Source organism: Macrobrachium nipponense, chromosome 18, assembly GCF_015104395.2.
Source record: "Macrobrachium nipponense isolate FS-2020 chromosome 18, ASM1510439v2, whole genome shotgun sequence".
In the NCBI taxonomy this organism is placed as follows: Eukaryota; Metazoa; Arthropoda; class Malacostraca; order Decapoda; family Palaemonidae; genus Macrobrachium; species Macrobrachium nipponense.
Genome location: NC_087211.1, coordinates 21081516 through 21094278, shown reverse-complemented (window position 1 = coordinate 21094278; position 12763 = coordinate 21081516). Strand labels below are relative to the sequence as shown.

The window sequence follows — 12763 nt, the reverse complement described above, 5'->3', positions numbered from 1 at the left end:
ATTGGCTGTTGATAAGCCAACCACAGGGCTGGAAGCTCTCAGTCTCTCTTGAGAGTTCACTTAGACAGGATATGTGTTCCACCTATCTCCTGAGGGATACATCTTTCAAAAGTATCCCTCGGGAGAGGTGGAACATACATCCTGCCTATGTGAACTCTCAAAAGAGACTGAGAGTTCCCAGCCCTGTGATTAGCTTATCAATAGCCAATCAGAAGTGTCGTAAGGGACTGGCCTAGACATCAAATGCACAGGTGATGTGAATCTACTAAAAGCTCTCACTGAACCTCCAAACAACCCCCCCCCCCCCTTTTATATTTTATATATATATATATTATATATATATATATATATATATATATATATATATATATATATATATATATATATGTATGTATGTATGTATTTATGTGAATGATTCCAGGCTCACTTGGATTGTGAGGTCATAATTCACTCTTGAAATCTGTCTTATCAAGCCATGAGACCACCATGCTATGGAGTCCAGGCAAAACTAGCTGAGGTACCATATTACTGTTTCAGTTGTACAGTGGTAGAAAGGCAGGCAGCATTATTAATTACTAAGGGTTACCTGAAGAAGGTAATTAGCAATCACAGTTATTTCCTCACACTCAGTGTTATGATTGTAAACACTTGTTAATCACAATGAGGATAGTGCATACTGCCAGGTGATGTTTTCTTGCTAGGTTGTAGACAGTTAACAAAAATACACCTCAATGGATTTTATCTTTGTTCATTTGTGGGTATTGATTACCATTAAAGGAAAACTCATTTCTGTTGTTCCCACCCCTATTGATCCTTTTTGCAGAATGTTCAACTTTTACAGTATGTTCTTGTGTGCGTAATCCCATGGCAATTCATTTTATCAGCGATTGTTTCCTTACATCATATATCAGACCTCCTCTCCACCACAACTTGACCTTTCTGTTTCTTCATAAGTACAATACTATTGTCATTATTTTGGTTTATCTTCAGATTGTAATTTTTATCTGTATTCTTAAATTTGAAATTTAATTAATATTTTATTTTTTTATTTTTAGGATATGATTGAGGGTCGCCAACCTGAGGAACCTTACCTTCAAATTCTGGTGAGCATTTATGAATTGTTTACATTTTTGCAATATTACTGATGCTATGTGGTGAAGGTTGTAATTTAGAAAAATCCCTTATCTGATATTTTCTATTGCTTGTTTGCTTTCAGTCAATGAAGAAAATGCCGAGTGGTGGACAAGAAAGGTACCGCCTCTTGGTATCAGATGGTCAGTGGTGTAGCAGCTTTGCTATGCTTGCCACTCACTCACAATGGGTTGGTGGCTAGTGGTGAGATAGATAACAATTGCATCATCAAGTTGAATCGTTACATATGTAATACTGTCCAGGAGAGTAAAAAGGTTTGTGTTTTTTTTTTTACGTTATTAATTTTTTTTTTTTCCCCAATTTAACCCTTACTGGACAGACATGATTATTTGAGGCATATTTGGTGCCTTGCAGTTTCAACAAAATTTGCTGGAAAAATGTTCAAATCACTACTGTGGACCATGAATGACTTACAGCAACTTAAAGCTCAATACAGGGTAAAGAAAGATAAGGTTTTCTTGAGATTTCAAGGTGGAATGTACTGCACCTCCCCATCCCATGACCCCTTTTTAAATATTTGTTCTTATATATTCTTAAGTATACATGAATTGCTTTAGGGATTAATTCTTATCTTTTATGATAGTATACTATGTCAGCTATAATTGTAATTCTAGAAATTAAAGTGCAAAGAAATAATTACTATACGTACTCAGAATCTGTTATTGATTTTATTCCTAATCTGTTACGATATTGTGTGAGCTGCAATTGTAATTTTACAAATAAATTGAAAAAAACTTTTTTAGAATAAGATATTACGTGGTAAAATTAGCTTATTTTTTACAAAAACTGTCGTTGGGACTATTCAGTTTTAACTTCCTGTACAAGGTACAGAAAATTTTTTCGTTTTTTTTTTCGAATTTTTTTTTTTTTTTTTTTTTCGTATTACCATGTGAATATGCATGTCTTCCTCTTTCTATTGATGTGTTCTTTTTAAAATTGGCCAACCTTAAAGTTTGCCCAACCTGTAAGGATTAAGGGTCAAAGTGCATAGGAAAGTTAGTGGATTTAATATTTGCTTATCTAGTTAGTTCCAGTGATAAAATTCATAATGCAATTCAAATTTATTTGGTCTGTACAGTCTGTACATGTTTGTTTGCTCTATTCAAGGTATATTTTTATAATTCTCGACAGTTAGTCTTTTCATGCTGTATTTTGTATAAATCCACAGAATTTTATTTATGAATTTGCAAAAGGTAACTATACACTTCATTTTTGGTTTTTCTTAGATCTTGATCATCTTAGACCTTGATGTTGTCAAGTCAGGAGAAGAAGTGGGAGGGAAAATTGGAGAGCCTGTTACCTATGATCCTGCCAAAAACACGGGTGCTGCTAATCGTCCAGCCCCCACAGAACAGAAAGAACGAACACTTCCACCATCAGTTACTGGTATGAATACATGTTAGGAACCCTGCCAGGTTTCGGGCCCCCTACCAGTTCTGTCTTTCACGTGCACGTCATATTTATGGGGACCTTATTAATAATCTGCTTTCAGTGGTTATTATGATGCTCCATTATCTTATGCTTGCAGTGTATGATTTGGTTATGAAATTATATGCCAGGGTCCTACTTTTTCAGTTTGCTCTGTAGTATAAAATGATCAACCTGTCTAAAGCCTACAAAAATTGAGGTAAATAATGTTAGTTTCACTGTTTACTTCCGTGATTCTAAATATTTATTTTATATATAAAAGTAACTTACCCAGTAATTACATCGCTGCATTTTTTACTCGATGACAACTTGAATTTTGAAATTAGCGGTCAAAACTCTTCTTCTGTCTGTGTTGATGACTGCCATCCACTTTCCAGGAAGGAGAACAACAACTTGTTAAAAGTTTCAATTTGTTTCTGCCTTCCTAGAGCATTGTAGGAGAGCAGCTTGCTTTTTTTTATTCATTCTTTGATCTTCCCATTTTCGTGAATTGATTGTTTTGCTTATATTGCCTTTGGGCACAGATATTATTAGTTATCTTGTTGAGTTTTGTTTTATATTGACGTTAGAATTGATATATGAACTGGCTTTTCTCTTAGCGGGAATTGCCAATTGTCAATACTTGTGTTGTTCGGTCTAAAGGAATCTCTGTATGGTTTGTTATTGCTCAGTGCTCTCCTTGGAGAATTTTGCAGATGTAGACATTGAATGTTTTATTATTGTGACTAGTATTTTAGCTTTAGTTATGCCTGACTAGCACAACTATACTCTGTTTTTTTTCCATCTGTCCATCCGCCTGTGGTGTTTTGTATGGTAAAAACTGCGTCCCGGGGGGCTTTAGATAGTTACATTCAGCTTATCATTCACGATTATAATATCTTATTTCGAATATTAACGGTGTAACTCGCATACAGTACATTATTAATACACTTTTCAGTTGCAAATGTACACCCAGATATCCTTTTATTACTAAAACTTACACATAGCGTAACTATCTAAAGGGCCCTGGGACGCAGTGTTACCATACAAAAACACCACAGGCGGATGGACAGATGAAAAAAAAAAAAAACAGAGTATAGTTTCCAATATTGCAGCCAAGAAAGAATAGGTACAACATAGCTGAATAGAACACTATTGTTTAGCCGGTCAACGACAATACATGGTTGTTGTCCAGTTCTGAAAATTTTAGTCACTGGATGGTTGTGGGTTTTTTCACCAGGTGGGTTATTCCTCGCTGGCCGGTGGTTTTCGAGCTGGGCTGCCAATCCGGTGGTCCCAGGTTCGATTCTCGACTCGGTCAACGCGGAATCAGAGAAATTTATTTCTGGTGATAGAAGTTCATTTCTCGATATAGTGTGGTTTCGGATCCCACAATAAGCTGTAGGTCCCGTTGCTAGGTAACCAATTGTTCCTAGCGACGTAAAAAATATCTAATCCTTCGGGTCCAGCCCGAGGAGAGCTGTTAATCGCTCAGTGGTCTGGTAAAAACTAAGATATACTTAACTTCACCAGGTGGGTGACATATATTACTTTCTTGGTGCTAATTATATTAGCTTAGATTATTATTGATTTTGACTCCAGAATTTGACTTTTAATTGGTTTATGTCAGACTCGAGTTCCCCTAGTCACAGTTTTGCATCAAAGGCTGCAAAACGTGCCCTCATCTAAATATGATGCTCACACCATGTGCGGAGGACAAGTTTGTTCTCTCACTCTTGACTTGCAATGAGTGTAAAGATTGGGATAAGGGGAAATGGCAGGTGTTAGATGCTTATTTAATGAAACTAAAACATGACAGAAGTGGGACAGTGGCTGCTAGAGCTAAGGCTAAGACTGCTAGTCAGGTGGGTTTACCTAGGATTGTTAATATTGATGATGTGAATATTCCTGTGTCTGTTACACCTTTCATTGCCTATTGTCCCAATAGTAATTCTCCGACTTTCCCTCTACTCCAATTCCTGTCTACCATTTTTCAGAACCCGGTGCCATCGCTAAGCTCGAAGAACAGGTAGACCTTAAGTTCGGTATATTGGTCAATACAGTGGCCTGAATTGGGACTTCGGTTAAAGTGTTAATAGATAAGATGAATAGTTTTAGTGCAAGCACAGTGGAAGAGGTGACTATCCATTAATGGATAAGATGAATAGTTTTAGTGCAAGCACCAGTGGAAGAGGTGACTATCTGTAAATGGACAAGATGAATACAGTGGTCCCCCCTGTATTCGCGGGGGATGCGTACCAGACCCCCCCGTGAATAGTTAGAACCCGCGAATGTTTGGAACCCCTATAAAAACGCTAAAAACAGCCTATTTTGTTAGTTAAAACTCAAGAAAAACCACTACAAATTTTCATACTTGGTTTTTTAATAGTTTTATCACAAAAAGTGCATTTTATGATGAAATTGATAAAAAAAACCCAGGAATTTGTGGATATTTCTCATAGAAAAATACCGCGAATGCATGAATTTTCCGCGAATAATGCTGGGAAACGTTCCCGAGAGAAATCTGCGAATCCGGAGAAAGCGAATACGGGGGGTCCACTGTAGTTTTAGTGCAAGCACAGTGGAAGAGGTGACTATCCATCCAACTGACGCTCCTAGATGAAGGTCCCTACTAAACTCTCCTGCTCCCGGGAGGGAGCAAACTGGCAGTCCAAGGGAGGATGGTGGGGTTTGTTCACAGGTATTTGCTTCCTCAAACAAGCCTGTTGAACGCGTATCCCAGGACTTGTTAGGCGGCTATTGGAAAGGCGCCCGGATGGATGTGCATACGCTTTCGTCAAGTGACTCGGACAGGTGTTTAAATGGATATAGCAAACATTTTGCTCAGGAAACGTGTGAAAAAGCAAGAGTGCCGTCCTCTCCCTCTTGTAATTTTTAGGAGAGCCCTCTCCATGCTCCGATTACCTTGGCTCCCAAGAAAGTGTCCGAGCAACCTACGTCAGCTCACATGGTGTATTCTGAACGTCACGTATATGATATATGTACATGACGCCTGACAGTCGAGTAACAGCTGTCAGCACCCCATATACAGGTGTGCAGTGTTAGAGCCCACAATATCAAAGCGTCCAGCACCCTATAGGATAAAGCAAAGGTGTTCAGTGGCCGATAGTGTAAAGCATAGGTGTCCAGTACCCGAGTGTTCTTCGGTCAAACAACCAGTATAAATGCATGGGAGCTTGTCCAGCCCCTGAATGTATAGAGTCCAAGCACAAGGTGCCTGAATGCCACTCAGTATATGATAGTGTTCCTCTTGTACAGTAAAGTTCATGTGTATTACAGAAGAGGACAGTGTTAGAATAACTGATTGCTGAGTGTTCAGCATCCAATTGTGCAGTGTATGCTTAACACATTCCAGTGGAAGTAGAGCCCAGGTATCCAGCGTCCACTAACCTGCTATCAGAAGTACAATTGGAAGGAGACCTTACAAATCAAACAGTGACCGGACAGTATCCTGAACCTACTCCAGAATCCCTCGACTATTACTTGGAATCCTCAGGTGGTGTTAGATGTTTCTTCAGCCTCATCGGATAAAGATGATGGAGAACAGGAGCAACCGACTTTTAATTTTTCATCTCTATATTATTTCCTCATTTGCTACCCCTCTTCTTTTATTCCAGCGACACTGTCTTCTCTGGGATCTGCTTTTATGACACAAGCACCTTCAGGAATTATACTAGACACGGGGGGGTGGGGGTGGGTGGGGGGGGGGGGGGGGGGGTGGGGGTGGGGGGGGGGGGGGGGGGGGGTTGGGGGGGGGGGGGGGCAATTTTTGAAGCTGGATTTAGTAATGCTATAAAGGAAGAGGAAGAAATGTGTAATATATATATATATATATATATATATATATATATATATATATATATATATATATATATATATATATATTATATATATATACACACACATGTGTGTGTGTGTTATGGAGTTGGATTAAAGTGACCTATCAGGAAAACCCCAAACAAAACAAAAATTTGTATACTTTTTTTTTTTAATTGTTTTATCACAGAAAGTGCATTTTATGATGAAATTGATAAGAAAAACAGGAATTTGTGGGTTTTTCTCACAGAAAAACGCCTTGAATAGGTGAATTTTCCACGAATAATTGGGGTATATGTTCCAGAGAGAAATCTGTGAATCTGAAGAATGTGAATACGGGGGTCCATTATATAAGCAGAGGGGAGATGTCATGGATTGTGGTAACTACATTAGAATTAAACTAACAGAGCATGGATTGAAAGTTTTAGAGAGGATACTGGATGAGAGATTAAGAGAGATTGTAAGGATCAGGAAACAGCGTATGGTGCATGAGAGGAAGAGAGATTGTAAAGATCAGGAAACAAAGTATGGATCCATGAAAGGAAGAGGGACAGTAGATGCTATCTTCATTGTAAGACAGCTACAGGAAAGTAGGCTAGAGGGAAACCAGGAGCTTCATTGCGCATTTATAGACCTAGAAAAAGCATATGATAGAATCCCAAGAGAAGTGATGTTTTGGTGTTTGAGGAAGAGGAAAGTCCCAGAAAAGTTGGTTAGGCTGGTCCAGATTATATATCAAAGAATGAGAACAAAAGTAATAACAGCAGTTTGGGAAATAGAAAACTTTAAAGTTAGTGTTGGATTACACCAGGGGTCAGCATTAAGACCATTTTTATTTGTGCTAGTCATGGATGTGTTGAGTGAAGAGATCAGGAATGAAGTGCTGTGGGAGTTGTTGTATGGCAATGAGGAGGACCTACAGAGCAGAGAAGGGTTGGAGAGTGGCAGGAGTCTTTAGAGAGGGGTGGCTTAAAGGCAAATGAATAAAACTGGTTTTGGTGAGCAGTAGAGAAGATATAGACAATAGTAATAGTACAAGAAAGGATCTACTTTAAGCCAAGGGGAAGGGTGTGAGGCTGAAGTTAACAGTAGGATAAAAGCAGTGTGGGGAAAGTGGATAGATGTAGCTAGAGTATTATGTGATAAAAAATGCCAATCAAGCTAAGTAGATCTATAGGACAGTGATAAGACCAGTGTTAATGTATGGGTTGGAAACATGTGCTCTAAGAAGAAAAGAGGAAGTAAAGTTTGAGAGAACAGTGATGAAAATGCTGAGGTGGATTATGGGAATATCTCTGCTTGAGAGACAGGAAAATGATAAAATAGGAAGATCAGGCTTAGTAAAGATTTCAGAGGTGATAAGAATGTCACAATTGAGATGGTATTGGCATGTGTTTAGAATGGATGATAGGAGGGAGTGAAGAGGGCTTGGGAAGAACATGTTAGAGGAAGGTAAGATCAAGAGGGAGACAGAGAATTAGATGGTGAGATAAAGTGAACAAAAATATGGAGAGAAGTGTTTTGGTGGAGGATGATGCTTTTGATAGAAGACAGTGGAGAAGGCGCATTAGGCAGCCAACCCTTAATGGTAGGACAGAAGAACCATCACCTTCAGTGGGCCTTCCAAAGATGGCATTGTCCTTTTTGTTCAAGAAGGCGTTCGCCAAGACTGACTTTTGGATAGCTGAGAAGCGTGAACTAGGCAAAGCGACTTTCTGTGCGTCTGTCTCGTTTAGTGACACAGGGACAAGTGTCATATGTCATGGGAGAAATGCCTTCCTTGTGAGTATCTGCCTCCTCTTAAGGGGATTTCTTAGCCTTGTGTTTATTAAGCCTTGGCAAAGGTATTCTTTTCTGCCTCAGAGTTAGATCACCTTATCAAAGTTGTCTTTATAGTATTAGAAGTAATGAGCTTTCTAGGTTGGAAGTAGGCGCTCTAGCAAAGAAGATAGAGGACTGCCCAAACCTTCAAGAAAATTTTTCTTCAGACTGCTCGGTGTACTACTTGGATGCACAGATAAGGCTATTAATAGATGGTGGACAAGAAGGGCATTGATTTTATGACAGGTCTACTTACTAAAAGAGTAAAACCCTCTCAGAGGTTGCCACTGCTTTTCGCTCCAATAGACAAGACTAGCATTCTCCCCACATTTGACTCGAGTGAATCACTGAAGAGTTACAGAAAAAAATCATGCAAAAGACCTCCTGGCACAATCTTCCTAACTTTTGAGGTACACAGGAGGTACTCTTGCAACTACTAGCATGAGGACAGTATCTCCTGTGGGGGGGTTTTCAAGTTACTCGATTGGAGCAGGATATTAATGGGAACAGATTTGAAGGATCAGTGAATTAAACTAAGATTTTCCTTAATATTACAGTTCACAACTTATAATCTAATGTTATCTTCTAATGCCTAACTTAACTTTACCCCAACCGCCTAAGTACACTAAACTTAATTCTTAATCCTAGTACAGGCGGCCCGCGCTTAACAGCGTAGTCGCTAGTGGCAAATCGGTAGAGCCCTACATCTCTGTAACCCATTTTAACCAGACTGGTAGGGAGGTTACAAGGTCAATTTTAAAAGTGATTATTATTTTGTTCATGAAACTACCTGTCAGATATATATATATAGCTGTATTTTCCGAAGTCCGACAGAAATTAAAAAACTTACGACACACGTAGTGGGAGTCAGGTGGTTAGTACCCATTCCCGCCACTGGGAGGCGGGTATCAGGAACATTCCCATTTTCTATTCATAATTTTTCTGTCGCCGGTGTTGTAAACACAGTTTTTCAGCACCTCCGTCTTGAATTTAGGAAACTTGGCTACTATAAGTAACCCCTTTTTGATTTTTTGGTATCTTGACTTTTGGATCGGTGGCTAGGCACATGTTAATTATGGATTGATTGATTTTGGCTTGATTTCTCTTTAAATAAGATGTCTGGTTCTAGTTCGGCTAGCGCCAGGTTTTGTACCAAAGAGTGATTGTCGAGGTAGGCTACTGAAAGCATCAGTAGACCCTCATACTTTGTGTAAGAGTTGCAGAGAGCATGATTGTATGTATGAAAGTCGCTGCAAGGAATGTGAGTGTCTTTCTGATTCTGGATGGAGAGCATATGAGTCCTATCTTCGTAAGCTTGAACGGGATAGGTTAAGGAGGTCTTCCTCCAGGAGCGTTTCAGGTAAACTTCAGGAAGTTCATGTTTCTCCTACTAACCCTCCTTTAATCACTACTCCTAACCCTGTAGTGTTGCCTTCGGGCCCTGAAAACAGTGTCTGTGGGGGTAATACCCTTACGCTTATCTTAGAGTCGATTCGTAATTTAGAATCCAAAGTGCTCGCCTTAGAAGGCAAAAGAGAAGGTGCAAAGTGCAGTGACAGTGCTCCTTCGTTTGTGGAGGGTGCGTCAGATCGGCCCCATTTCGCCTCTAGGCCTAGACCGCTGCCGGACTCCCAGGTTTCAGGGAGAGGGCATGTCGAAAGCCGCAGGAGGGTTACGGGGAACGCCCACCGATCTGACGTGCCTTCGGCAAGTAATCCTGTTTGACGCTACCCAGACTGCCAAGGAGCGTGCGCGTGCACGTCTCCTGAAAGAGTGTTTCTCTTCTTCAGAGGCTTCCTCCCCGCACAAGGGGTGGAGCTCTCAGTCTTGTTTCACGCCCGTTGAAAAAGGAGCGTTGGTGATCGTGACGCTTCACGTCCAGTTTTGCTCTCGAGCGGCGATCTTTGCCTGAGAGTATGTTCGCAGCCTTCCCGCCACAGGAGTCATCGGATGATGACTTTGTTGAGCGCCCCAGTCGCTCCCGAGCGCGTTCAACGGCAGTTCCTGGGAGAAGGAAGAAGGCGTCCCCTCGCCCCTCGCCTTCTCACAGGATCAGCCCGTCACCTGACAAGGAATCCTCTCCTACTGAGAAGATCCTGCGCTCTTTGCAGCAACAACTTGCTGATGCTCTTTCTAAGAGAGGGACGCAACCACGTCCCAGGAGAAAGGATTGGGACCGTCTTTCCTGTGAAGAGATCTAGAAGGTCTCCCTCTCCTCGCTCGTCTATCTCTCCACTTTCTTCGCCTGCTAGAGTTCGTGCGCTCCCCCAGCGGCTCTCTAGAGGCACGTGCAAGATGGAATTTAACTCGCTCTGCGCATGAAGCGGTATTACCCGCTCGTAAACTTGCGGTGCGAGAGCTCGATATTTGCGTGGACGCTTCGGTGCAAGTTCAGGATCTTGACGCTCGGTCGGAAGCCAAGCGAGCGCCAGTGGCATCTAAGAGTGCACCGGCGGAAGCAGAGCGCGCGCGCGAGATGTTAAGCGCGCTTTAGTGAACGTCATTCGCACGCCAGTGGACGCCAAGCGTGCGCCAGCGGACGCTCGTGGACGAGGATGTGGATTTTCGTCGTCACCCACCTGTTTTTGATGAGATTTTATTTTTTTCAAGTTACTTCGGTCTTAGAGAGACAAACCGGGGAGTTTCTATTAAGGAATCACTTTGCCTTTCCACTTCACAGCAACGCTCCTCTTGGAAACTTAGACCAGATAGTCTTAGTTCAGCCTTACTTCCTCCGACTTCACCTGTGTCGGAAGTAGAGGTTTAGCGACGCTTCGGTTGAAGTTGATGATGAAAACCTTTGGGAAAGGCCTTGGGGGGCGCATTTCCTCTTCTGACTACCAGGTATTGACCCGCCTTCTTCAATCGGAGTTTGGAGATACGTTTCATCCGAAGCTCCTCGCTCTCCTCCCTCGCAACTTTCTTCTTCCAAAGATCAACAAGGTCTCGGCATTTTCAGAATGAAGAAGTCCCTTTCAACTAAGAGGGCTCTTCGTAAGGTCCATGACTGGATGGAGAAAAGGAAGTCTCAGGGAAAGACTTCTTTTGCCCTGCCACCTTCGAGACTTAGTGGGAAAGCTGGCATTTGGTATGAGACGGGAGAAGACGTAGGTATTAGACTTCCCTCGTCAGCTTAAGGAGCACTTCGCAAGCATTGTGGATGCCTCGAGGAGGTCTCACCTGTCCTCTTCGAAAGTTTCCTGGTCTACTACGGAATGGACCACCACCTTAAAGGCCTCTTTCGGACGTTAGAGGTCTTTAACTTTCTAGATTGGTGTCTGGGAGTTCTGGATGCCAAGTCTAGGAGTTCCGACTCAATTAGTCTGGGGGAGCTGTCCAGCGTAATGTCGTGTATGGACAAGGCCGTCAGAGATGGTTCGGAGGAGCTTACAGCTCACTTTTGCACAGGGCTCTTGAAGAAGAGATCCCTGTTTTGCAATTTTACAGCTAAATCTGTCTCTCCGTCACAAAAGGCAGATTTGCTCTTCGTCTCCTTTTTTGGATCATCTCTTCCCCCAGGCTATGGTAAAAGACATTGCTACCAGCCTACAGGAGAAGGCCACGCAAGATCTCCTCGCACAATCTTCAGGAGACCTGCGGTTCCTTCGTCCTCGGGAGTTTCGATTCTCAAGAAATCGAAGCCCTTTCGAGGTAGTTCTTCCTCGAGACCAGCCCCTCGAGGAAGAGGCACTTCCAGAGGCAGAGCCACTGCGCTTGCCAAGAACAAGAAGTGAAACAGAAGTCCTTCAGTCACCGGTTGGAGCCAGGCTTCAGCTTTTTGCGCAAGCCTGGGAAGAGAGAGGTGCAGACAAATGGTCCTTGGACATCTTAAAGAAGGGTTACCGGATCCCGTTCCTGAAACCACCCCCGCTGTCTACGACACCCAGGGACATGTCACCTTCTTATCGGGAGGAAAAGCAACAAGTGCTTTACGATCTGCTAGATCAGATGATCGTGAAACACGCCGTAGAACAGGTCTCCGACCTGAATTCCCCCGGATTTTACAACAGACTGTTCCTGGTGCCAAAGCAGTCGGGGGAATGGCGACCGGTACTCGATGTCAGCAACCTGAACCTCTTTGTCATCAAGCAGAGGTTCAAGATGGAGACACCTCAGTCAGTGATGGGAGCCTTAAGACCGGGGGATTGGATGGACTTCACTAGATCTCCAGGACGCGTATTTCCACGTCCCATCCACCCCCAGTCCCAGGAATACCTGCGGTTTGTCCTGAAAGGAAAAGGTTGTGCAATTCAGGGCTCTCTGCTTCGGACTCAGCACTGCTCCGATGGTTATTCACCCTACTGATGAAGAACATTGCGAGGTGGCTTCATCTTTCCAAAGTCAGGATCTCTCTCTACCTGGACGACTGGCTCGTACGAGCCTCTCGAAAGACCGGTGTCTGGAGGACCTGCACACGACCTTGTCGTTAACGAAGTCCTTGGGGCTTCTGGTGAACCTCGAGAAGTCACAATCTGACCCCTTCTCAGTCTTTAGTCTATCTGGGGATTTCAGATGGACTCAGTGGCTTTTCGGGCTTCTTTTCCGT

General features: G+C 42.4%; 1 protein-coding gene across 1 annotated transcript in view; it reads left to right on the top strand.

The window, feature by feature from the left end:
* The first annotated feature begins 475 nt into the window (after positions 1-475).
* Positions 476-12763, top strand: part of LOC135196528 (replication protein A 70 kDa DNA-binding subunit-like) — a 251981-nt gene continuing 239693 nt past the window's right edge. The window contains 5 exon segments of the mRNA XM_064223376.1: positions 476-595; positions 1056-1103; positions 1217-1315; positions 1317-1406; positions 2379-2538. Coding sequence (XP_064079446.1) covers positions 476-595; positions 1056-1103; positions 1217-1315; positions 1317-1406; positions 2379-2538 — 517 coding nt within the window.